Raw genomic sequence first — 27,110 nt, forward strand, 5'->3', positions numbered from 1 at the left:
ATGACAAAAGACGAGTGGGAGAAGATATCGGACCAGGTACTCACACGCGGGGTGCAGAAAACGGCGGAAGATATACTCATATCTAGGGACAGTGATCAGGAAGCGTTGGAAAGCCAGATGGATACACCACCAGGATTCTCAGATGAACCAAAAAAGACAAACATGATACTGCAATCCCGATTAGACGTAGTGGCGGCCAAACGAAGAACCAGGGACCCAAGAGGTACGATGATCCCTCTAAGCATTCAGTACGCTTAATATGTTCGGAGGACGGTATAACGGACCTAAATAAAACAGCTCTGGAGGCGTACCGCCTCAAACTCGCCATGTTTGAAACTGGAACGAACAAACCTACAGAATCAAAGCTGGGTCTTCTCGAAAGACATCTTTTCGGAGGAAGTTCGGATATGCATCGTTTGATATGACGCGATGATGACGCACAAGAATGAATGGAGACTGAAAAAAAAAGAGCCAAGGGACTCAATTTGTTAATAACACATTAAGCTGAGCTTGAAAACTCCTATTGTATTCTTGAAATTTTTTTTGTGATAATATAAAAATTTAATTGCGAGGCCAAACTGTGTATTTTGTAAATTGTAATTGGATTCCGCAATTTTGTTTATCTTTTTTTGTACTTTCGTTTTCCAGTGCAGAGTTCCAGCACGTACCGTAGTTTTTTATTTTAACGCAAAACCAACCCATAATCAAGTACCACAAACAATTCAATTGTTTACTAGAATGGTTGAGTGATATATCATATTGAAGCATTTTCAGTCGTCACTCGAACGACATTACATTTGGAAAAAAAATTTTCAATGAGAAAATAGGTCTAAAATAAACGCGTTTTAGTCTAATTTCGAGGTAGCCACCGAGTGAAGAGATCCAGAATCGTGGTAAAACGTAACTCTACTTTAACTTTAAGTTTATTTTTCTTGCTATTTTGTAATTTTCAACCTTTTTCCTATAACTCAGTCATGGTGGCCAGTCAATAAGCAGAATGGTCTAAGAGCAGAAAAACAGAAAAATATCAACTTTTATAAGCTATTCGGTAAATTAATTATCTGAAACATCAATAATACCAACGCAACGAACATTTTATGCACAGTTTGAGTAATTTAATCAAGAATTTGAAAAAAAATATAATAAAAAAATTTAATGAAATTAGACAATTCATGCATAATTTATTCGTTTTCTTGGTATTTTTTAACGATTCTAATAATTGTATTATCAAATAGCCCATATAAACCAATATAAGTCAAAGTTTTTCTGTTTTTCTGCTCTTGGACCCATTCTGCACTTGGACCATTCTGCTTATTGCTCCGCCTCCCTCAGTCATACCCTCTATATAAAAAAACTAACAGTGAAGCTAGTTTCAAACGAGTACATCGGGCAAATAACGCAAAAAAAAATTCAATTAGGAATTGAAAATTTACTTCAACTACAGGAAAAATAGTTTTGCAAGCTTCCTTTAACACTTCCTCGGCTACGAAAATGCTAAAAGTAATCGGAAGTTGTCCTCCAAAAAATGCAAAAAAAAAGTATTTTGCTTCAATATTGATGTGGGGACCACTTGGCAGTTGAACTAAAAGCTTACGTAGCTACCAAGCTAAGAGCTGTACATGTTTCAACGTCGTTGGCCTGTCCGTAATATCAACGTTTCCAGAAATTCCTAAAAAGTGTAATTGGACTTCTATAAAAACAAATATTGCGTGTTAACTGAGGTTTTTGCTACTTACCAATCAATTGAAAAATCCAATCGGGGTTCCAACAAGACAAATATCACCCAAAAAAAGAAAAAACAAGCTAACGATGAAGAGCAAAACCAACTAACACGGCAAAAGAACGGGAGAGGGTTGAGGTTCAACGTTTCCCATACACCATCGTCAAAATTCGACGTTTCAACTGCTTCATCGGCCAAAACCTAACCACTTATGCTAAAGCAGGATATGAAAAAGGCGCCACCGTCAAAAAGAGCTTCAACTAGGGCGATAACAAGTGTGCTCTCGTAAAAAATGGAATGCGATAACTATCATGACCATACGGAAAAACAAGAAAGATGGTACGACAAAGCAGACAACAACAGAGGATGCACTATCTATAGGCGAATGGGGATGGGATCTATGGCGAATCAACTGGAACGAAATGATACAAACCAAAATAAGGCATGCCTGCAGTTCCTGAAGAGCATGAACGTGGGGAAGAGCAATCAAAAAGATAAAAGAGAACGTTGAGGTTATCGAACTGTCGACAGGAAGCGAATCTTCGGGCATCCAAGAACGTAGGACCCCGGTAACGTCGGGCAGCAAGAATAAGAAAGAATCAGAGGGGGGGACGAACAAGCGGCAACCTAGAAGCTACAAGAAGGCTGAGCAATTAACAGGATCGACGCCGAGAATGAAATTAAAAAAAAAAGAGAAGCACGAAGGAAAACGAAGAGAAGGGACCGTAAGGCCAAACAGCTACAAGAGCGTAGAAATGAGAGTAGAGTATTGGGTAAAATTATTTCATAGTAGAATGAGAAATGAATCCCATACCCTACAAGCTCTTTTAAGTTTTGAGCGTATCCAGGGGAGTTTTATCTCTCCGGATATATATCTCCGATAATTTATATTAAATTTATACTTATTGTTCCGACTTTCGATAGGAAAATAACGGAATATTTGTGCTCGGGGTGGGTTTTTTTTTCTTCAGACAAATTTCGACTTTTTAACTAGCCTTTTTTGACGGAGTTTTTTCATATCATTCAAGAAATGTTGTTGTCCTGAGGTCAAATTTGAAAAGATATTTCACTTGTGATCATTTTTCATAAAGTTATGGGGGTTTACAGATTGCCATTTTGGCCAATTTGGGACAATTAACGCGCGATATATTTCGCGCTATTAACGCGTAAGCGGAGAGTTATTCCGTCTTCAAATCGTTCCAAGTTGGTTGAAAGAAGCTTATTTTCCATAAGTGATTTGTTACAAGGAGCGAAATCTATCGTTTTGTACTTTATATGGCGTGTGGTGGGATGATTTTCATGAAATATTCCAAATTTTAGAAAAAAAATTTCATTTTATTTTTTCTTTTATTTAATTTTTTAATGTTATACTGCTCCATAAAACCTAAAAAAGGCAGTCGAAACATTCAGGGCTTCGCCCTGATACGAGCAGTCTTGTTTATACAATACGTTTGTACATCTAAAATAAATGATTTCAGCTTTATGTTCGGCCTTGAAAGCCACCCGCACCGAGCGCCCATGGATTCTAATCGATTATAATGGATTCCCGAGACAAAAATAATTGATTATAATCCATTACGGATGTAAAATTCAGACCACGAAATCGATTATATAGCCATTATCATTGATTATTTTTGAACAACTATAATCCATTATAATCCATTAAAATCGATTATAATCCATTATTTTTGTCACTGAAATCAATTATTTTTGCCAAGATAATCCATTATAATCGATTATTTTGAAATGAAAATCTATTATAATCCATTTTTTGTTTTGAATTTTTATGTTTCAACCAAAACACTACCTGTAGAATTGGTAATTCTAGCAAATTTTCGACTTAGCGTATTTTCTGCTTGGGTATCGTTACCTTGGTTTAAGTTTAGGTATTTTATTTCTCGTTATGAGGTCTAAATAGCTTAATTGGATGGCTGTTAGCTAAGGGTAAACAAAGTAGAAAGATTGAAAAATGGACTTAAAGCTAAATAAAGTAGTAAAATAAAATCGAAGAAAAATGCACTTTTACCCGGACATTTCCCCTCTAACTCTGGCTGGGATTAAGAAAATGGAAAACGGTTTATACCTGTAGGTAGCTAATTGCTATGGGATTGTACATGCACGGAATTATGTGCCTAGGGTAAATTGGGTCATGGGGGTACTACCGAGTATAAAAGCAAAACTTACCCCCAACCGTGTATTTTATCCTAACATGGTAGGGAAAATATTAGTAAATTTGGTTCAAAATCGGGTTATGATTAGTTTATTGGGATCGTACGACTTTGCTGCTTGGGTCAGGATTTGACACCGAAGTCAGTTGGTATTTAAGTAAGTAGCGTAGGGGGGATTTAACTGATAAGAATCATACGACTTCGGTTACTTACCCTATTTACGATACCAACCGCAGGGGGATGTATTTACGAAACATGAACAAGTCGATAAAAACCCCGGACTTGGAACCCGTCAGCTTTGACAGGGAGGGTAGGTAAAAAGGAAAACCATAGGGGGCGGTTGTGCTTAAGGGGATGACAACACCGATATGAAGTGGCGTGACTTTAACAAAAACGGAGCGCAAATAGAGATAAGAAGTGGAGGTTCGAGAGCGGATTTTGAAGGGAGAACGAGTTAACGAACGTAAGATTCAGTAGGTCCCAGTTGTGGTCGCTATCTGAACTCATCAGTTAATTGTTTTACAGCGAGTGAAGTAAGAACGCAAGTCGAAGTGCCTTGTGGAATATTAGTTAGAGTAGAAGCTAGCAAAATTCAGAGCGCTTAGTCGACGCGTGTACTGACCGAGTACGCAGAAGAAATTGTTAAGCGTGTACATATCGCAAACCATTCTGTTGTATATAAATAAATTATACTCGTTTTACGCGACTTCAAGCGAGATATAGCGAGCAAGAATATCACTGACCAAGGGGGAGCAATAGAATACAGTAGAGGACAACTCACCACTAACATAACCCTTTCGGGATTGTCGTTAATACCGAGCCTTAAGTGCCCCCTGCTTTAGCACGGTAAAAAGGGATAGCTTCGCAAGACCGTGTGTGAAAATCCTAAAGACGACACTACCCAAGGATTTTTGTCACAAAAAGCCTTGTGTATAACTGGTAGTTACCACGCAGGTAAATTGCATTAGGGGATTTCAGCCAAGAAAATTAATTTAAACATTTTCACATGAAATTATATCCCAAAAATGTAACTTTTTTTTGGCTACATAATTTTTAGTTTGAAAATATGGTGGTTGAGAAAAAAGGTCTGTATTTTTACAATTTTTATTTTACCTTGGCATATGAAAAAAAGTATTATTCGTGTTTACAAAAACAGAACATTTTTTTTTGTAATTTTTGGGTCAAAAACTCATTCTCGACTACGTTATAATCATAAAAAATTAAATTTTGCACCCAAGTTTTCCTAAAATTTGTTTTTGAGAAGAAAAGCAAGCTTGCAAGTTTGCAACCAAAAAAGGGGATCAAAGTTTTTAAACTCAACTATGTGTTTTTTTGTGAAAAATGCAAATCATACAATTTTCATATATGAAAACTATATCATAAGCATTTTTTCCGACCGAAATTAAAATCATCTTTCGGACTGTAAGTTGATCTCAATCACTGAAAACCACTATTAAACGCATTTAAAATTGCTCGAACAAAATTTCAATTGATTTTTTGAATTCTCTAATTTTTCTTTTATAAAAAAAGCTTATTGTACAATTTCAAATATGAAAGTTATATGATAAGCATTTTTTGACTAAATTTTTGGTTTTGATAATTAAATTGCTCTTTATCATTGAAAGCCTTCATTAACTCCATTTAAACATGCTTTTAGAGAGATTTTTGAAAAAAAATCTATATTAAAATGCTTATCATACAATTTTCATCCATGAAAATTGTATGATAAGCGTTTTTTCGTCCAACATTTTTCATCATTTTTACAAGAAAGCTTCAAATGAACTAAATGGACTAAATGGATCAAATGGATCAAATCTATAAAGACAGTTTTTAATTTTTGTATGAAAGTTCTATGATAAGCATTTTTTCCATAGACGCCATATATGAAATTGTTTGATAAAGGTTTTCCTTCTATGAACGTCAATTTGGTCAATCCTTTGCTATCTAATGAACAATTGTCACGCCCTTAAACGAAATCAGTAAATTAGCACTAGAGCTTTGTATTTAAAATTAGATATGGCTGCAATTTGATTGTGGAACCTGATCTAAACTACATTTTATGATTGGATAATTTAGATATTTTACCAATGTAAAGTATTTAATATTAACCAATCATGATCCATCTAACTAACAACCCACTTATTTGTAAGTGCTGAAGTTACTTGTAATTTCAGCACCAGAGAGATTTGAATTTAACTTAGAAATTAGTTGGACTCTCCCGAGCACTTCAGCAACCGCAATAAACCAGTATACCCTAGATCTATTGAGCCTAGCAGACACTAGTTAAACAACCTGAGACTAGATAGTATAAGAGTAAGATTAGGATCGGTATTAGACTAAGAAGTTGCACGAATCTATCCGGCCGAAAATAAGATAGCGTGACGAGCAGACGGTGTACCCTATCCGAAATTACTCTATGAGTTATACACCCCAGTCATAACTCATCTGGTGCGACCATAAGTCTCGAACAAGACCTTAATAGCTTAGAATTAACCAAAATAGATTAGAAATTAGACAAAAACATTTACAAAATGTTATACGACAATAATTTAATCGAAATGTCTCTACGACTCAATAGATCAGAGCCAATATTCCGAACCATAACAGAACTACCCGGAATTGGAAGAATACCTCGAACCAGAGACGACATACGACAAAGTAGAAACTTGCCATATAGCTATATGATAGTTAAGCAAAAACCAGAACAAACTTTTATATTTAGAATACTACTAGCAATGAATTTAGATTTTCATTTGCAAACATAAAACCTTGAAGCTAATCTTCAAAATCATTTCAGGCGCTAAACAAAATTATTAATATACAATAACGATTGATAAAAAGATCTAAGATCGTTTTTCTAAAACTCCGCAGTAATATACAAAATATGTTTGAAAAATATTTATTGAAAAATAAAAATAAAAATTAGTAGCATGACAATAAATGGTTAGTAATCATAAATCATCCTGTTGTTCCAGCTCCATCACCTAAAACATAACAGCAATCATAAACCCACTAATATCATCAAAACACTAAATCTTTCCTTTACACACATTTAAAATTTTATTAAAACTTAAATTCACTTAATTTTAAAACCAGATCATCAAGGCTTATCCTTGGATCTTAAATCATTTTCTACTTAATTAAATTTCAAATTTGATCATCAAGGCTTATCCTTGGATCAAACAGAACAACTTTGTTCTCCCCCACCCACTTAATTAGTGTCTAACGACCTCAAACGTCGATTCACTACCCAACCCTTTCTAAAGACCTAAGACTAATAGAAATTTTTAAACAAAACTAATCATTCAAATTAGGATAAACAGTGAAGAACTTCGGTTATTCATCCTTCACTTGACCCCCCCTCTTACCAGACCCAGGATAAATCTTAGACTTAGTAAGTTTAAAATAGTATCTAACGAACTACTCGCGTTCTAATTATACCTGAACCTTGTGGATCGATTTACTATTCTCCAACCCTTGAACACAATCACTACCCCTAAGTAAGATTAAGTAAGTTAACACCTTACCTTATACTAGCCACGAGAAAGTAAAAAATCATTCTTCGGAATCGATATACTTTTCTCTCCAACCCTGAACAAACAGACCCAGGTTAAGCTAACCAAAAAATCGTAAGAACTAACAGTTTAGGAGATAGAAACCATTTAACAACCTTTTGCATCCGTCATTCTAAACCTTATGTCATTTAAAAACCTAGGAAATAAACAAACAATCGTTTTACATAATTGTGAAATAGATAACAAAAAATACGACCTTGTAATCACACCTCATACACAAACAGTTGGATACATTCGAACAAAACGACAAACACTAAAAAGAAAAATAATAACGAAACAAAGACAAATAACACGAAAAAGATTTTCAAAAAATCGAAACGCATTTTCAGAATCAGAAACCAACAGTTTAGACGAACTTTACAAACTAAAAGAATCAATAGATAAAAATTGCCCACTTCACGATCAATTATATTTTTCTGACTCAGAAACAACTTCAAATTCATCAAAAAGAGGAAAAAGAAGAATAAAAAAGCAGTATAAACACAAACCAGTACATTTATACAATTGGAATCAACCAATTCGACACATTAATAATTACATATTAACAGTCATCGAACAAAAAAATGAGCTCAACGCACACCCCAGGTGACGAAACTCCAGATGATGATGATATCTTTCCCTTTATAGTAGATGCAGATACTGATAGAGGACAGCATATATTTTGCAAAAATTTACTATTAAATTTATTTGAACCCGGAATCAGTCCATGTAAAACAGAGTTCCCAGATGTAAAAATCAAAAGACAAATCATAGACCACTACTTAAAAGATATATGCAACATAACACAACAGTATGGAATCTACTCCATAGAATTCACCTCACCAAACCATAATAATAGAAAATATACAATTCAAACAGACGATCTTGATTTAGAATTTTCAAAAGTTTTTTCAGAATATATAAAAAGCATCCAATATCATAACTCACAAAGAGCAAACTCCATATTCACCAATGAAGTTTTCGCAATAATATATAGTTATATTTCGATATTAGAAAACGAAATCCCAATAACAAATGTCTCACCGACAGAAACATCTAAACATTTGAAAATACGACATGAAATCACACTACTCTCTAGTTATTTAAACATCATTAAAGAAAATTTCACGAAAGACGACGTTTCACAACATACAAAACACGATCTACAAAAAATTTTGGCATGGTTCATAATAGATTATTTCACACACAATATTGATTTAATTGCACAAGCGAGAAAAAATTTTAGACCCCAAAACTCGAACGATGATACCGCTATCACGGAACAATCAGATTATGTTTGGGACCCCGAATGGTCTCATCCCGCATTTATAAGCTTCCCACAATCAATCTCAAGTCAAGCAATAAGTACGATATCTTACATAAGAGATTATGTAAAAGTAATACCATTAACCATTGATGCAACACCATTAAACTATAATACATTTTTGCCCGATACACAAAATAATAGTTTAAACTCTACAGTTATACACAATGAAAACCTCAATGGAACTAGGAATCTTACTCAACAAGATATCCAGACACCATCACACTTCATAAATGAAGAAATTGTGCACACAACAACTACACAACAACGTATTTCACCAATACGCCCAAATTTAACAACACCAAGAAATACAAATCCTTCACAAACACAGGTAACCTTACAATCAACGGTTAAACCTTCAGTTGCCCCTAAATATTCACATATGGATTACCAAACATACAGACCCATGACAATACCATCAAAAACACGCAAAACATTCACTAGAAACAACTTTGCAGACCATAATTATAATTATACACATCCATCAAAAACATGTAATCAACCACAAAGAAATTTTAACCAATATACAAGATCTCGAAATTGGGATAACCCAATGACCCAACCTAATTCAATAAATTTCCAAACAAATCCTCCACAGGATCACAGTGAAAATTACCCATTTTTTCAACAAAATAAAAATAAAAAACAGACATCTTATCAAATGGATTATTTATCCTCAGATGATGATTTCTTACAACCAGATATATTTGCACAAAATACTCAAGAATATCGTAGACAAGGAATACAGAGAACACGTACAAATCATAGAAATTTTTCCCCACAACCAATAAATGCACAACATCAACAACCAATTCAACAACAAAATCTAATTAACACACAATCTTTTCAACCAATTCAACAACAAAATCCAATGACTGCACACTCGTATCAACCATCACAAATGCAAAATGAAATACCACTCCCATATTATCTCCAACAACATGAAATAACAAGAAACCAACTTTCAAATTTTTCTCAAATGCCAAATGCAGCAGAATCATTACAAATGACAATGAATCCATACCTTATGGGTGGATCATCAATAACATCAAACAAACCTTTAATGGTTTTCACAGGAACAGACCCTGAATACTCTGTAGAAGATTATTTAAATGCAGTAACAGCAAACCTGATTTTAAATATTGGACCTGAACCAATTAATACGCCACTACATCAAAATTGGATACATCGACGCACAGCGTTAATACAAACAACCTTAGATGGCGCAGCCCAAAAATGGTTTTCAGTACTACCTCTAGAAATAAAATCAAACTGGAAAAGATTTACACAAGAATTTTCAAAAATGTTTGACTCCGAAAGAAACAAACAACAACAAAGAGTTTTATGTAATGAAATTCGCAGATTACCAAACGAAACCATCAAGCAAATAGCAGTACGAATCGAAACACTAGTTCGAAAAGCATATTCATTAAATACACATGACTATAAAAACACAAAGATGACAGAAATCTTAATGATGACCTTAACACCACAATTAAGGAAAATAGCAATAAAAAAGAGAGCATCCCATCCTTCTTCAATTCGAGAACCCGATTTAGATTTTCGAAAACTAGTAGACAAATTAGAACAAGCAGAAATCACGATGAAACTAGAAGAAACGGAAAATCTGAAATTACAATACGTTAACAGAATTGAAACGACTCCCACTAATATTAATAATATACAAGAATCAGAAACAGACCTCGTTGAAAAAATCACTGAAATACTCAATATTTACGAAAAGAACCCAAACTTTAAAGGCAAACCATCTTTCAAAAAATGGTGTAATTATTGCCGACGATACGGACATAGTATTTCCGAATGTAGACAAAAACAGCAAGACAATCAAAATAAACCTCAAAAATATAAAGAACCAAATAAATCATTCTATCAATACATGCAAAAAGGTCAAAATCTACCGAACAAAACAGTCCACAGCAACAACAGTTCAGGAAAACCACTCCCGAACAATACAAACTATACAAGAAATCAATCACCATATAACTCAAGTTATAGAGGAAGATCACCAGAACGAAGAAACACGTATAATTCATCACAAAATCACTACAATAGACCAAATAGTCGAAATAACTACTCCAGATCAAATTCAAATACACAACGATTTGTTTCTAGATCTAATTCCCAATCAAGAAATAACAACTATCCAAACAACCAATCACGAAATTCATCATACAATAGGAATAGAAACTACTCCTATAATCGAAATAGAAGTTATTCAAACAACCGAAACCAGAATTACCCGAACAATCGATCAAGGAATAACTCATATAATAGATCGAACTATAACAGACCAAACAATAATTACCAAAACAGATCGCGAAATAATTCACAAAATCGACACTCAAGTTATAATAATCGTTATAGAAATTATTCCCAATCACCCCACCGGAATAATAATAACTATAATAATTCTAATAATCGCCACAGAAGTAGTACACCTAAACATCAAAGACAAATCAATCAAGTACAGTCTAATCCAGAAACAACATCAGACCCTCCAGGTATTGATGACACAGTAACTGATACGTTACAACTCAATCAAATAAACTGTACATCATCAGATTCAGAAAGTGATACAGAAAACACTCTTTCTATCAATATGATAAAAGTCGAAAATGACTATGAATCTGTCATATATGAACAACCCTTTTCATCACACATATATGAAAATCAATCAGAATTTCTTCAAAATTATTACACCACACCAATAAATTCCACACCAACGACGCAAGAAACAAATGAGATTAACACTACAAATCAAACCAATAAAAATACCAATACAAAATGCTTGAATACAAACCACATTTATCAAAATATACAAAAAGAACAACCCAAAGAAAAAATTTGGACAATACCATTTCTCTTAGAAAGCCCAAGAAATAAAGAATTTCAACCACCAGACCTTGAAATAGATTTTTTAATTGATTCAGGAGCAGAATCAAACATAATAAACATCCCCACATGGAATGAAATAAAAACCTTACACCCAAAGCTAACACCTCTTGAAACCTCCAGCAAACTAGCAACAGCACAAGGATCAACATTGATAAACTACGGAAAAATCCAATTATTTCTCCTCCCCACCAGAACAATGGAGCAAAGCAAAATTTTAAATAAGCCATTTAAACAAATATTCCATATCACTGATATTAAATATAATATCATTGGAATACCATTTATTTCGAAGTATATACCAACAATTAACATCCTAAATAGTAAAATATTAATCAAAGATAAATATACAAAAACAAAAGAAACATCCTTAACATTTTTTCAAAGATTAAATAAACAACCACCATTCTTTTCAAAATTCTACCCGATATTTAACCAACAAAGAAAACACCTAAAACCACTATCAGGAAATATCTATAATTTTTCAATCAAACAAGTTCACCAATATGACAAAGAACAAAACAAACAAAAATTTTATATGTCAGAATTTGAATTCAAACCTATTCACAAATTTTTCAAAATCACAATCTCATCCATAAAATATTTGAAAAATTCGAATTCAGATATCATTTCCTTACATGTCTATAACAACACACCTTACCAAGTAACATTACCTTTAGGACTTTTAGGATATTGTGAAACCAACGCTACAATATCACCAATACACGAAAAAGCCTATCGCGTAAATAATATACTCCAATTACTAGATATTTGCCAATCTACAATTCTTAATGAAGAATTATCTATAAATAATATAATAAGTAACGAAAACAGAAATACGGATTATTTCACAAAAACTCCATATTTCAAACCTACATTCAACATAAGTAACTACACAGAGGACCAACAGAAATTTTTAACAATGTTTAATTTTAAACATTCACAAATAACACAAGACGATTTCGAAAAGTTAGCCAAACAGCTAATTAAATATTCATCAGTCTATGCAACATCAAAATTCGATGTTGGAAAAATCAGTTCATCACTACATCTCCCGTTAAAACCAGACGCAGTTTTCAAAAAACAAAGAGCAAGTAAAGTACCAATTCACTTACATGATAAAGTGAACAGATTACTCGATATTTTAGAACAATACAACATTATATCACCAGTTAATAAAGAAGAACAACCAAAAGGCAACACATTTATCAACCCTGTTATCATTCTAGCTAAAGGAGAATCATTAAAAATCGTTCTCGATGCTAGATACCTCAATTCACTTATAGATGAATCAAAATGTAATTGGCCCATTGAACCAATACAAGTTATTTTAACAAAAATAAACGGCAAATACTTTACAACCGCCGATATGAATAGTGCATACAATCAAATGCCACTAGATGAACAATCACGACGTTTAACACAATTTGTTATCGGAAACCAACAATATGAATTCAACCGCTTATTCTATGGAATATCCATAGGACCAGCAGCATTTTCAGCTTTTATGAGCAAAATTTTTAGACCACTTATACTCAAGAAAAACGCAATCACCTATTTAGACGATGTTTTTATGCAATCACAAACAAAAGACGAAATGTTCAATGTTTTAGAAAAATATCACCAAATACTTCAGAACGAAAATCTGAAGGCCGCCCCCGATAAATCACACTTCTTTTTGACAAGAGTTAAATTTTTAGGACATAATATAGAAAGAAAAACAATCACTCCATTGAAATCACGCATTGACGCTATTCAAAAACTTCAACCACCAACGAATAAAAAGAAAATCCAAGAATTTCTTGGAATGTTAAACTTCTTAAGTAAATATGTTTATAAAATGCAATTATATCTACGACCATTTTATAACATCCTTAGACAACAAAATAATTTTGAATGGAACACAGAACATCAAACACGATTTGAAGAAATAAAGAAACTTTTAACTGAACAAATTTCAAACACAATTCCAGATTCAAATCAACCATTTTATGCAATGTGCGATGCTTCGAACTTTGGCATCGGTGCAGCACTATTACAATCACATAATGGTACAAATAAAATGAACCTCATATCAGCAAATTCTCGATTATTCACTCAAGCAGAGCTACGACTCTCAACTCTAATGAGAGAATGTACAGCCATAATATATACACTGACAGAATATGAATTTCTGATACTTGGATCAAAACATCCAACAGTTCTATTCACAGACCATAAACCAATCATCTTTCTCTTTACACAAAAATCTAACCCAAACCACCGAGTTTACAGATTTCAACTAATTCCAATGAAATTTCCAAACTTACATATAGTTTGGACAGCAGGAAAAAATCTTGCATTACCAGACACCTTAAGTCGAAATACACCACCTGAATTACTTACACGTAAAACCACAGTTGAAATACCCAAAAACATAAAATTCTACCTTGCAGAAAACGAAACATCACCCCGATTGGAATGCAAATATGCAGTAAAAACTGAAGTTGAACAATCACAAATAAATAATTTACAACATTTCCCACTTTATTTAGATTGTCAAAATAATCATTATGAAGTTGATCTACTTGGAACATCAACTTTCAAACCAATCCCATATTCTCAATGGATAAAAAATAACACCCAACAAAAACGAACAAAACAACACCCGCCTAAGAAAGACCATTTTCCACTAATTGAAAAAGAAGATTTAACTGATAAAATAAATTTATCAGGACCACAAACAAATGATTCAAAATACACAATAAATCAAGTTTTTGACCTTCACGACCCACTTGATACAATACCCTTATCTAAATTAGAAATCGAAAACATTTTTCTCCCTCCAACAGAAACGATTACAATTTCAACACTGAAACAATATCAAAATCTTGACCCGATAATTAGACAACTAAAATCATGGCACAAATATAAAACTAAACCTGTCAAAGCAGACTCAACCATTCTAGGAAACAAAACACTCCTCCGATACTTTCGCAAATTTAACAACACAACAATTAACGAAAATACAGACCTTTTAGAGTATAACCTGAATGAATCTACAGTTCCATGTCTCCCTATAAGTATGATTCTTATAGCTTTTAATATTTCACATACACAAAATATTAAAGGACACTCTGGATCAGAAAAAACATATTCAAATTTTATACAAAATTTTTACTTCCCAAATGCACCAATTTGGATAAAAGTACTATGCAATGATTGTCTAGTATGCCAACTAAATAAACCTTACCCAAATCAAAAACAAATAGCACAAAAACAAGATTTTAAAGGACAAAGTTTGTACTTTAATCATCGTATCTCATTTGATACAAAAGGACCAATTTCACCCTCATCCGAAGGAAACTCCTACATTATGGTAATTGTTGACGCATTTACACATTATGTAGCACTTAACCCAGTACCACATTGTAACGCTTATTACGCTTACACAACACTCTATGAACACTGGATAGCAAAATTCGGACTACCAGAAATTTTAGTTACAGACAACGGTACAGAATTCATAAATAATGAAATTATCACACTATGTCATTTATATAACATTAAACACAAACCACGTACATCTCATGCACCTTGGACAAACGGCTTAGTCGAAGGTATGAACCGTTCATTACAAGAATATCTTAGATGTATCATCAACGGAAATGATACAAAATATACCGAATGGTCAGCAGATGTAAAATTATTTCCCTTAGCGTATAATTCACAAATTACGACAACTTTAGGAATGTCACCATACGAAATGGTTTTTAACCAAAAGCCACGCAAACCAATAATGTTTACAGCAAATTCTCATAAAAACGCACAAGGTTATTGTCAACCAAATAAAGACTCAATTTGTTATAACCTACCTTTACATACACACGATGAAGATCATTTTCATCACCCACAAATTCTTAAACTAGCCTCCGGTACACACACCGAATGGATTCTAAATAGAGATAAAAAACACAATGAAATTTATCAAAAAATAACAAAAAAGTTATTACAAAGACAAAACATTAATGAACAAATCAATTCACGTTTTACACCAGCCTCCGATTTAAAAATTGGAACATTTGTTTTAATACCTAATTTTAATACTCAAAAAGGAATTTCAAAAAAATTACAACCCCTTCGAAAAGGACCATACCAAATAATTGCAAAACCCACTGATGTCACATATAAAATTACCGACTCAAACAAAAAAGAAATCGTTCAACATCGAAACAACCTATTACCTTATTACCCAAAAGAATACGCACTTCGCGAATTAACTCAATTATATTCTTTCACAGGATTAAAAGTCATTCAAAATGAACCACATCTGAAAAACACAGAACAAAATGATAACCCCACCGAAAATCAAAACACAAAACCAATCGCCACCAAAAACAATACACAAAACCATAAAGAATCCACAAAACAAAGAAAAAATAGAAAAATGACCGAACAAATAATACCCCAAGAACAAATCGACAAATCAGAAAATAGAAAAACAACAAGACTCCGAAATCAACCACGTAAAAACTATAAAATATTCATCCCCCAATCTAAAATTTTAAAGAAAGTAGAATTTCAAAAGTAATTTTAACATTATACTTCACTATCTTGAAACCTTCAAATCATTTTTCATTTACATTTTTCAAAATAACATGCTGACAAGTACGCAATAATTCTAGTTCAAAATAGACCAATAGGATTCATCCAATCCGTCACTTTCTCTAACTCAAACTAAGACCAATTAGACGAATCATATAGAACTCCAGGCACATCTATAACTATAACTTTACGACCTCCAGGTCAAAAATAAGCAAACCACTCCAACTTGACAACTAAAATAAATATCACCATAATACCGTACCCCTCCCTTATCTAATAACCCAAAGATCAACAATATTTCCCCAACTCAGACCACGAATACCCCCAAAGCAAATTTGTTAACTTAGCCTAAAGTAACAAAATGAAAATTTTAATTAGCCTAAAGTATAAAAATCTCACCATACCCCGGATCATTTGACAAACAAAAATAAAGAAAAAGACGACCTCCCAGTCACCATGAAAATTGCCCCCAACAATTTTTTACAAAACTCAACCCACTTGTCAAAAAACTAATAAATAATCCGACCACACTAGAAAATTGCCTCAAACAGCAAAAAATATTCGACCAAGAGATCATTTCTTAAATGCTCTTCTCTCAATCAGTTACTAAAATACTCATAAATCTTAAACATTTTTTTACAATATTCGAAACCTTTATAATATTTCTTTTTGATATACTTGAATCTTTTCTAATAATCCTAATCATTTTTTGCAACATTTTTTTAATTTTCTACACCATACTCGAACTATTCCTCCAACTTTCCAAAACCCTTGATTATATCCACAGGTACGATTCATATAACTTGTCTAAATGATACGAACAATTTTCAGTAGAACTGATATTTTTTTATTGTTTGTACTTTTCATAGCATTCTTATCATCCCTCATTTTGACCATCTGTAAATGTATAAAGAAAGCAATCCTCACATTTGCCCTAGCAACAATCCTTCTAATTCTTTTTTTGGAAGAATATTATAATAAACACAAAATTTCTCACTAAAGTAATAATTCAAAAAAAACCATCAAAAATTGCTACCCAACAGTCACAAAGTCAGTCTTCACCGACATCATCCCAAGATAACCCAACACCATCTTCAATTACTCAAAATCCTCAAACATCTACACGAATTTCTTTTCAAGACAATCCATACACTTTTGAAGAACGACACGCTCGTTTATCAGAACCACTAGAACCAGTTCAACGACAAGCACCTTTAAGCGAACCAACATATAACCTATACCCAACACTACCACAAGAACTAAGTAGAATAAGAAATCTTAGTCAAAACCAAAATACAGTCGAAATAAATAGACAAATTATACATCCTCGACGAAACAGAAATTTTCAAACTCCCCGAGTTCATTTTGATATACCTCAATCCCCATCACAAACCACTCCAGAAAACCCCATTGGTATATTACCAGAAACCCCTACGCTTCTTTCACAACGTAGCACCTCAAGCCTACCATCAGATTACTTAGGTTCAACACCAACATCTGAGCAAATACGTGAAAATCCCTTTAACCCCCCAAACCAAGCATCACGACTTCCATATTGGACTACACATTCATTTACACAAGGTGAACCAAATTTAGTCAATGACCCCATAGATATTTCTACGGATACAACAACATCCTCATCACTACTAGAAACATTATCACTACCATCAACACCATCAATAAGCCAGATTTCACCACCACCTTTTAACTTAAATTTTCCAAATAATCTCGACGCCAGATATCGAGAACAATCATCAACAAATATTCCTTTAAGATTAGATTGGAATACATTCACAGCACCTCCACCATTATTTGGACAACATCAAGAAAGTAACCGCCTTCATAACTGGGCACTTAATAGATTACAATATCGCCAAGATATTCACAACGATATCCGTGATCACAATATTCAAATACTCCAACAAAACAGTTTACAATTAAAGTTTGAAATCACAGTTAAGCTAAATAATATTACCCAACATCCCTACCCATTAAACCCACCTAACATAACAGCTCAATCACTACCACCACCGTTTATAACTACTGAAGTAATATACAAATACGACAGATATACCAAAAACACAATTGGCTACATTACATTTTACAATCCATACTCAGGATTATCATACACATGTATATTCTAAAATTGTTAATTTTTCTCCAACTCCTTTTTCTAGTAATCTCAAATCAAAACATAAACCCTTCTCCTCGTACAGGACCACAAGATTTATTAGTAACACATTACGATTGTGAAGAAAATGAACAAAAAACACTACATAAATATGCAATAAATCAAGTATCACAATGTGAAACAGAACCACAAGCTATAGAAACCACAGATGTAATAGCAACACTCTATTCAAAAGCCCGAGCAACAACAGTTACAGGTTATAAATTTACAGCAACATTTTCCGAAAAGAAAGTACATTGTTCACAAGTCTCGAACGGAAACAAAAACCGACTTGACCATGAATCATTCTATCAAAGTAATACAGAACGTCTTCTACATCTCAACCCCGACGATTGTAAAAATGAATTACTTAGACTAAACATCACACAAAATAAAAACTCCCAAAGAAAGTTAGTTAACTTTCAAGTTTTTTCAGACTCTGTACACCAATCACAACTTGAAAGACACCAAGGACATATAAAACTAGACGAAAAATACCCGTATAACGGCGCACACGGACGATTAACCTATGACCTACACGATAAACATTGGATACCACACATTGGTATAAATGACCCGTCAAACTGCAAAGCAGACACAAAAAATAAAGGATACCAAGAAATAATGTTTTTCGATTGGAAAATACAACTCGAAAAAATACAACTAACACGAGATTTATCAGATAATACAATGATCTATCAAGGAATCTGATTACCTTGTAAAAATGATCAAGGTTATTGCGACCCTACAACGAGAACACAAGCAACAATTGTTTGGTTCCCCGAAGATACATGTACAACATTTCAAGTAGCAAAAATACACGCTCGTATGATAAAATTTCACGAAAAATATTTTATACAATCAATTCCATATGAACAAGTCCATCCATCACGAAAACTAAGTTCAAATTTTAGAAACATAGACAATATAGAAAATAAATTGACACGTTTTCAAATATATCAAGAAACAGAACTTGCATGTAAATACAGGAATCCACTTCACAGAACACAATACTCTGAAATATTAGTTGAATACGAAAAAGGATTCGACATGACCACTGGAAAGGTAAAAATCGACCCATATGCCACAGGTCATCCTCTAAACGAAGGAACATCCTATATACCAGTTAATTTTGAAAAAAGCAACGGACAACCTGGTGGACATCTAAAACCCCAGGACACCAGAAGCACACGCTTACAAGAATTATCACTAATGAATACTACATATTTCGGTAATATCCACTATGATATTCATTTAGATATGAAACTAGATTATACAATTAGCCGAATTTTTCAAGAAATGTCACTCTCCGAATTAGAAACACTACACCAACTATGCGAATTAGAACGAACACAAATATTACAATCACTTGCACTAGCAGTATTAAAAATACCCTATGCAGGATACTTATTATCCGGAAATAGATCAAATTTTTTAGACTATGAAGGAAACATCTTATGGTTTTATACTTGTACTAAAAAAGTATCACCACTTTACGTTTTTGAAGATAAACGATGTTATAAAAGAATCCCTATCTTTTATAAGAATAAAGTACATTTCGTGGATACACTTTCACGAAGAACCTATTTCTGGGATACCGCAGTCCCATGTGGATCAGAAAACAGCCACAATGTAGTACAACTAAACCCTGATGAAAATAAATATTATCTTCTCACTCCATATCCCACATTAATGCAATCACTCAAAAAATTTTCACCAGAAAGCATTCGCGCTATTGCTCGAAACCCAAATATAGACTTACAATCAATAGGAATCTATTCAAAATCAGATATTCAACATCACATTAGAACACAACAGTTCCAAGAATTGTTAACACAAATGGACACTATACAAAGACAATCAATAGACCAAAATTTACGCAAACTTGCAGAAACCGCAGGATTTGCCGATATCTACACGCAAGACTATAGCGGATATTTTAAAGACATTAAAGACTATATATATCTAAACGGTGAAAAATACCGTCCCCAAGATATATCACCAATTAACATTTTTAGCTTTGTTACACTCAAAAATGAGATCCTCGATTTTCTAGGATGGCCCTACTACATCTTAGAAAAATTGACTATTTTATACGCAATGTTTAACTTTATTGGATTTCTTTTCTCACTTTTAAAAGGAATCTACAACACATGTGCTATACACACACAAGTAAACAGACAAGCAAGCGTAGCACGCATACTTTTTGCAGGATTTTTTGGAATCTTTTCTACATCTATAAACAAAATTCTTTTAGACGCACAAATAAAAGAATATAACACAAAAATAACAACACGACAAAATACATACGACGAAGAACATAACAATATAGACATAACGCCAACGGCACCACAATTACCACCCCTACCAAATAACCATCCACTATCCCTAGTCCCACAAAATTTTCGAAATTTAGCCATCACACATAATCCAAATTTTCGACTCACCGCATCACAAAATCCCATTCAACATATAATGACACACCAGTCACAAGATGATAATACTTATGAACAAATTATTGAACAACCCCATACCACCGCTTTTCAGTCTCAAAATAATCATTTTTTTAGCCCACGATGAGCCGCCAACTTGGATCACTACACCGATCAATTTCCCATCCAACCAATCTTACTTCTCCAATCCCAATAATACCACTTTTTGCTTTTCCGCCACCCGATTTTCCATCTAGTAATGTAACATCAGGCATGAATTCCGACACTAATTCACACATCTCAGTTTTATATTCCATCTCACAACTCAATAACCCGAATATTGAAACCCCCGATGAATTTGCCGACTCAGAACCATCCCCATCCAATAATTTTCATAACTCTTCTAATTTTTCTCAACCCCCTTTTCAACCCATATTATCCAATAACCCTGACCCCATTACCCCCACACCCTCTCATGCTTCCCAAGTTACTCCAACCTACTCCTCATACCATTCTGACCAATCATCTCATTCACCAGACACCCCCCGAATCTCCCCAGAGCTAGATAATTTTATTACCCTTCAACAACAACCCTACCACCTTAATACCCCAACCATAAACCAAATCTCCTCCACAATAAATTCATCCAACCCCCCTACACCCTCTTCAGACTATACTGAATCATTAGCACCATCATCCACATCAACTGAATCTTCACTCAACACTAATAGAGCTTACCGCACTTTTAAAAGAAAGTTCCCCAACCATCCTTTCCCAGCAAAACCAGGAACAGCCCGTGAATACATCAACCACCCCAAGCATACTAACACAAAAGAATTTTTAGCCATCACCTTACCCTCATTCCCACAATACACCTTAAACACCCCCCACGACACTAACGAAACGCGCAACTTTGTAGATGAATACGTTTTAATGCCCACTCTCTCTTGGACCTCATATTATCATTTCACTAACCCTCTTTGCTTACCTTTATCTAACACTCACATCGATATAGAGCGAAATACGGACATGCTATATCGACTCACTACACCACTAACCGCTAGACAATTTACTTACGTTGGATATAAAAAATCACTAAAAACACACACTGCACCTAGAGCTAACGAATATACACTCGAATACTATGATCACAACATCATCAGAGCTAACCAAGATCAATTCTTAGACGACGATCGCTTCGCTAATCCACAAATTACCGAGAAATTTTTCATCAAGACACCATATCTATTTACACTAAACATCTTCGACCGAAAGTTTGATCACATTATTTCAGAAGCACTAACAGACACACAAGCATACGAAAGTTTTAAAGAACGCTTCCAAATATTTTCACTAACCTTTCATTTCCTTGCACCACACGAAAGAGATTTACACTGCTCACACGATATTATGTTGCGCACTAAACAAACCCACACATATAGTTATTATCGCTTCATCCAAAATCACTTTGACCTACACACACCCTCTAGACAACCACACCATCGTTTTCAATTCATTAATTCCAAATACACTTCACCATTTTTCCTAAATTTCACATATTGTATTAAAGACACTAACCTTCATGGTATTCTTTGCAATTATGATCCCATAACCCAAATGTACATCTTCTGTCCCATCACCAAGACCTTCAATTCCGAAGAATCCCGACCCTTCCTTATCCCGCACGAGTTTGTACAACCCATAGAAATCCCAATTTTAGAATTCATCCACAACACTAAATTAAATCACAAATTATATAATCTAATCCAAAACACACCTTATGAGTTTGCAGTTGGCACTGAAGAACTAACCACTATCAAGGCACTTCAATTGCTTTGGCCACTGCTTCAGACTAAAAATATCATCCGCATCTTAGCTAAACTACTAACAACTTCAGAACTAATTCACGACATCTTCCCCCACGGTTTTTTCCCCGACGACTAACAGGTAAGTATGAATTAAATGAATATTACTAACTAATTAAATTATTAAAAACTCACCATTCTTTATCCATGTTTTCTTTAGATTTTTAGCCTTCATCCGACAACTACCTACAAAACCACAAAAGACAAATAAAAATCGCAAATTTCATCAAACAAATTTCAAAAATTCTATTAATCTCTTACACTTATAAATTTATAAATTTAATACCAATGCAGTAAATTCATTTCTAAAATTTTTCCCACAAGCAGTAAATCTAATTATGATGAAAATTTGTAACTTAAAATTCCCCCATAACTAGCAGTAAATTTCCAAATTCTATGCAGTAAATTAATAAAATGCAATTGCAGTACTAACCTTTTGATATTTTCATTCATTCGCACAGAAATTCTATCCACACTCGCACAGCTCGCCCACGAAGAATTGTTTAAAATAATGAATTTTAGTTTCAAGTTTTCACACTCAACAACTCTAACATATAATAACATGTTTCAAACTTTCCTTTAACCCGGTTGGAAAGGAATCATATACTAAACAAAACTAACCAACGCAGCTTACTAAATACCACAAATCATAGAATAACAGCATGACTAAGAAAAGGAAACCAACGGTACCCAAACCGGATTAACCCAGTTTAAAACTGGATAATTTATTCTTTTGAAGACTATTATAAAGTCTAAGAAAGAAATAATAAAACACAAAAAAGTCGAAAGACAAACCCATACCAAAAACAATTTGATTTTTGGAAAAAGGATATAACCAACAAGACATAAGAAAAACCACAACAAACCCAACATAAAACGTTGTCACATAACAGGACCCCTCACAAAAACCGCATGAAATCATACTCCCACTCCTGGCCTAACCCACCAGGAAGGACGTCCTGAGCATGCTCTATAGCCGGCCTAACCCACCGTGCTACACCCACGCTTTGTGACCACACCTCTATTTTTAATAAGAGCTACTCAAGTGTGAGTAACTCTTCAAAATAACCGAACTAAAACAAAAAGCTTTTGTGAAAACAACTAACTAAAATCATAATAAAAAAATATTAAACTAATAAATGTTTTATAAAATGTAAATTACATTATGCAATACATAGATCAGAATACAACACCAAGGACGAACATCTAAAGACAGAACAACCCCACTACACTCGAGAGAGAATGACCAACCACAATCGATATGCCACTCACAATCACAACTCAAAGGATTTAGAGTACGACTTGACTTCGCAGAAAAGGACTTCATTGAACTAGACCAATGACCACCTCGATGTTCAAGTATACGTACAGATCCGAGTAACCAGGCATCCCCTCCACGCACAATCTCCACGCCATTCCCAAACTAGATCAGACACAAAGGAAGTTCTCCACGCAGAACAGAAAAACCTGACATAGCAAACCATTCTGAAATCAGATTTGAGTTTGTTGCAAAGACTTAGTCGTTGTCACTAGAAGACTCAAAGTCTTATGTCTCTAACTCCAGCTTCCTGGAACTTCTTTAACAAAAAGGAAACAGAAGAAATAAGATGTTCGCCAAACACCAACGTCCATCATCCATCCTTCGAATTGCAGAAAAACTATTCTAAAAAACTCTGTAAAACCCGGATGGGTGGAACCTGATCTAAACTACATTTTATGATTGGATAATTTAGATATTTTACCAATGTAAAGTATTTAATATTAACCAATCATGATCCATCTAACTAACAAACCACTTATTTGTAAGTGCTGAAGTTACTTGTAATTTCAGCACCAGAGAGATTTGAATTTAACTTAGAAATTAGTTGGACTCTCCCGAGCACTTCAGCAACCGCAATAAACCAGTATACCCTAGATCTATTGAGCCTAGCAGAGACTAGTTAAACAACCTGAGACTAGATAGTATAAGAGTAAGATTAGGATCGGTATTAGACTAAGAAGTTGCACGAATCTATCCGGCCGAAAATAAGATAGCGTGACGAGCAGACGGTGTACCCTATCCGAAATTACTCTATGAGTTATACACCCCAGTCATAACTCAATTGGTCAAAAATTCGACAACTTAATCTACTTAACAATCGCCCTCTTTTCTTGAAAGGGAGGCCTTTTTTTAAAATCTTTGTTTAGAGTTGAACTCGATAGATGACCTTGAGCGTCTTCAGTTCAAACTGGACCGGATAGTGAATGAGATCAACCAGGCGACCATGTTGCAGATAGTTAAAGAGGAGAACCAGAAGAAAGGCTACAAGAGGAAGAAGAGCGAGACCTCATTGGTCAATTCGAAGCCGGCCAGAAAAGCAGACCAGATGATGTCACGTGATCTGCCGCAGTACATTTCTAACCTGAACTTCGCCAAAACAAGATGCGAACGTAGAATTCAACAACTCGGAGGTCAGTTTTCAGACTAGGCTCCGATGTTAACTTTTATTTTGTATGTCTAAACGTATGACAGGACTAAAAGTTGGAAACAAAAAATGTTAAAACTAGTTTCTTTTCCGAAAACTAGTTTCGTTCCATGCACACTACAGGAGAGTTTTCTTTCAAAAAAAGAGTTTTCTTTTAACTAAAAAGAGTTTTATTGCAACTAAATAGAGTTTTCTCTAATAGTCAAAAATTTAAAAGTTTTGTGCTCCATGTACACTACAGGACCAAGTAAAAATTTATTTCCAGAAATTTTTTGATGGGAGTGGGCGTACATATTATTTTTGAGGGGGAGCGCACGATTTTTGGTCAAAATTTTCCAAAAAGAGTCTAAAAACGCATTTTTGGCCTGTTTTCAAAAAAAAGGCCTGTTTTTTTTGAAAATCCCCCCGTCGAGAAAATCCTAGATCCGCCCCTGAAATGAAAGGTTTTCATTACTCATCTTTTTTTTCACGCGTATGATTGCGAAAAACGTACAAAACAAAACACGAGCTGTGATAAATTAAGTTACCAGATCCGAGGTTTGATTAGGTTCGTTGGGAAACTCTTGCGATCCGGGGATTATACCGACTAATTTCTCCAAGAAAAGCAAGATGCGTCAACTAGCCATAGCGAATTCACAAACTCATGTTTTACCTGCATCAATCAACGAAATCTTGAAATGCGAAGAAGGTTTCCAACTGTTTCAAGGTTATCTCGAGAACGAATTTAACCAATCAAATTGGAGTAAATTTTGGAAACAAGTTGAAATTATGCGGAAAGAACACTCGGTTGCGCAATACAGGATGGCCGATAAAATATACCATGATTTCATTCATTATTGCACCGATCCGAACTTTAAACTACCAACTCAGATAGCCGAAAACATGCATCAGTACGTTCTCGGAAATTCTACGATTCGAGCTTTTTTCGAAGCTCAAAACTTTGTGGCAAAACAGATGGAGAGGCATTTTCTTCCTGGATTTCTGGTGACTTCTGGATACAAAAAGTGGCGGGCGATTCAGGAAGAGAAGAAACAGAAGACACTGGAATTGGAATCCCATGAAATTGTGAGGTCTAGATCGAGAACGATGAGTTTTGTGGACTCAAAAAACGTCGCCGTCTCTGAAACGACAAAATTAAACGTCAGTTTCCCATTTTGACTAATAAGCAGGGTGGATCAAAGATTGTCTCGAAAGGGCGAGGGAGGGGTGTGGTGTTTTCAAAAAAATGGAAATTTTTGTTTCGATATAAAAAAAAACAGATGCAGCATCCCAATTTTTTTCCCGCTGGTTTTATAGCATATTTTAAAAATTCACAAAATTCAAAAATTGTTTCCCCAGTTTTTTCCAACATTTTATATGGGAACTGTATTTTATCAGCTTAGAAGGGAAAAAAATGATTAGAAGTCTTAAAATTAAAATTGTTTGCCCAAAACTTCATTGATTTTTGTAGATAAATTCTCCTATCGTACAATTTTTCTTTCAGCAAAATGAAGGTAGTTGAAGGAATTCGAAGAACTCTTTTAGAAAAAGTTCCTTGACAGAAAATTTTATCAACGCTTTCAAACGTTCAAAAAACTTTCAGGAGCTGCGGGACAAAATCATGCGGAAGAACAACGTGATCCAACAAATGCAGCAGTCGGCCATCAAGTTCGACTTGAAACTCATGCAGGAACTGCAAAGCGAAGTGGTCAATCTAGCCAGACAGGCGGAAGAGCTGGAGTCGCTGATTGAAGACTTGAGTGCATGGTTCAGTCACAAGGGCCAATATGCCGTCTCAGTGGTTGAATGCCAACAGGGCCGAAACTCAAGCAACCGAAACCAGTTTACGAAATTAAAATTAAAAATTTTGCTTTTTATTAATGTTTTTTTTTGTTGTTGATAAGTTTATTTGGGTTTAGCTGCCACCAACGACTAA

General features: G+C 34.2%; 1 protein-coding gene across 1 annotated transcript; it reads left to right on the forward strand.

Annotated features, from left to right (window-relative positions):
- Positions 1-27,110, forward strand: LOC134846778 (uncharacterized). The gene is made up of 5 exons (XM_063864169.1): positions 1-223; positions 24,918-25,181; positions 25,743-26,335; positions 26,778-27,003; positions 27,094-27,110. The coding sequence occupies exons 1-5, from the start codon at positions 1-3 to the stop codon at positions 27,108-27,110; spliced, it is 1,323 nt and encodes a 440-aa protein (XP_063720239.1).

Source organism: Symsagittifera roscoffensis, chromosome 5 (genome assembly GCF_963678635.1).
Source record: "Symsagittifera roscoffensis chromosome 5, txSymRosc1.1, whole genome shotgun sequence".
NCBI classification, from domain to species: Eukaryota; Metazoa; Xenacoelomorpha; order Acoela; family Convolutidae; genus Symsagittifera; species Symsagittifera roscoffensis.

Bases quoted from the DNA above. Each gene is read 5' to 3' on its own strand.
- LOC134846778 (XM_063864169.1), top strand. From the start codon at position 1: ATGACAAAAGACGAGTGGGAGAAGATATCGGACCAGGTACTCACACGC. The intron at 224-24,917 runs GTACGATGATCC...ATCTTTGTTTAG, and splicing joins AAGAACCAGGGACCCAAGAG to AGTTGAACTCGATAGATGAC. The intron at 26,336-26,777 runs GTCAGTTTCCCA...AAAAACTTTCAG, and splicing joins CTGAAACGACAAAATTAAAC to GAGCTGCGGGACAAAATCAT.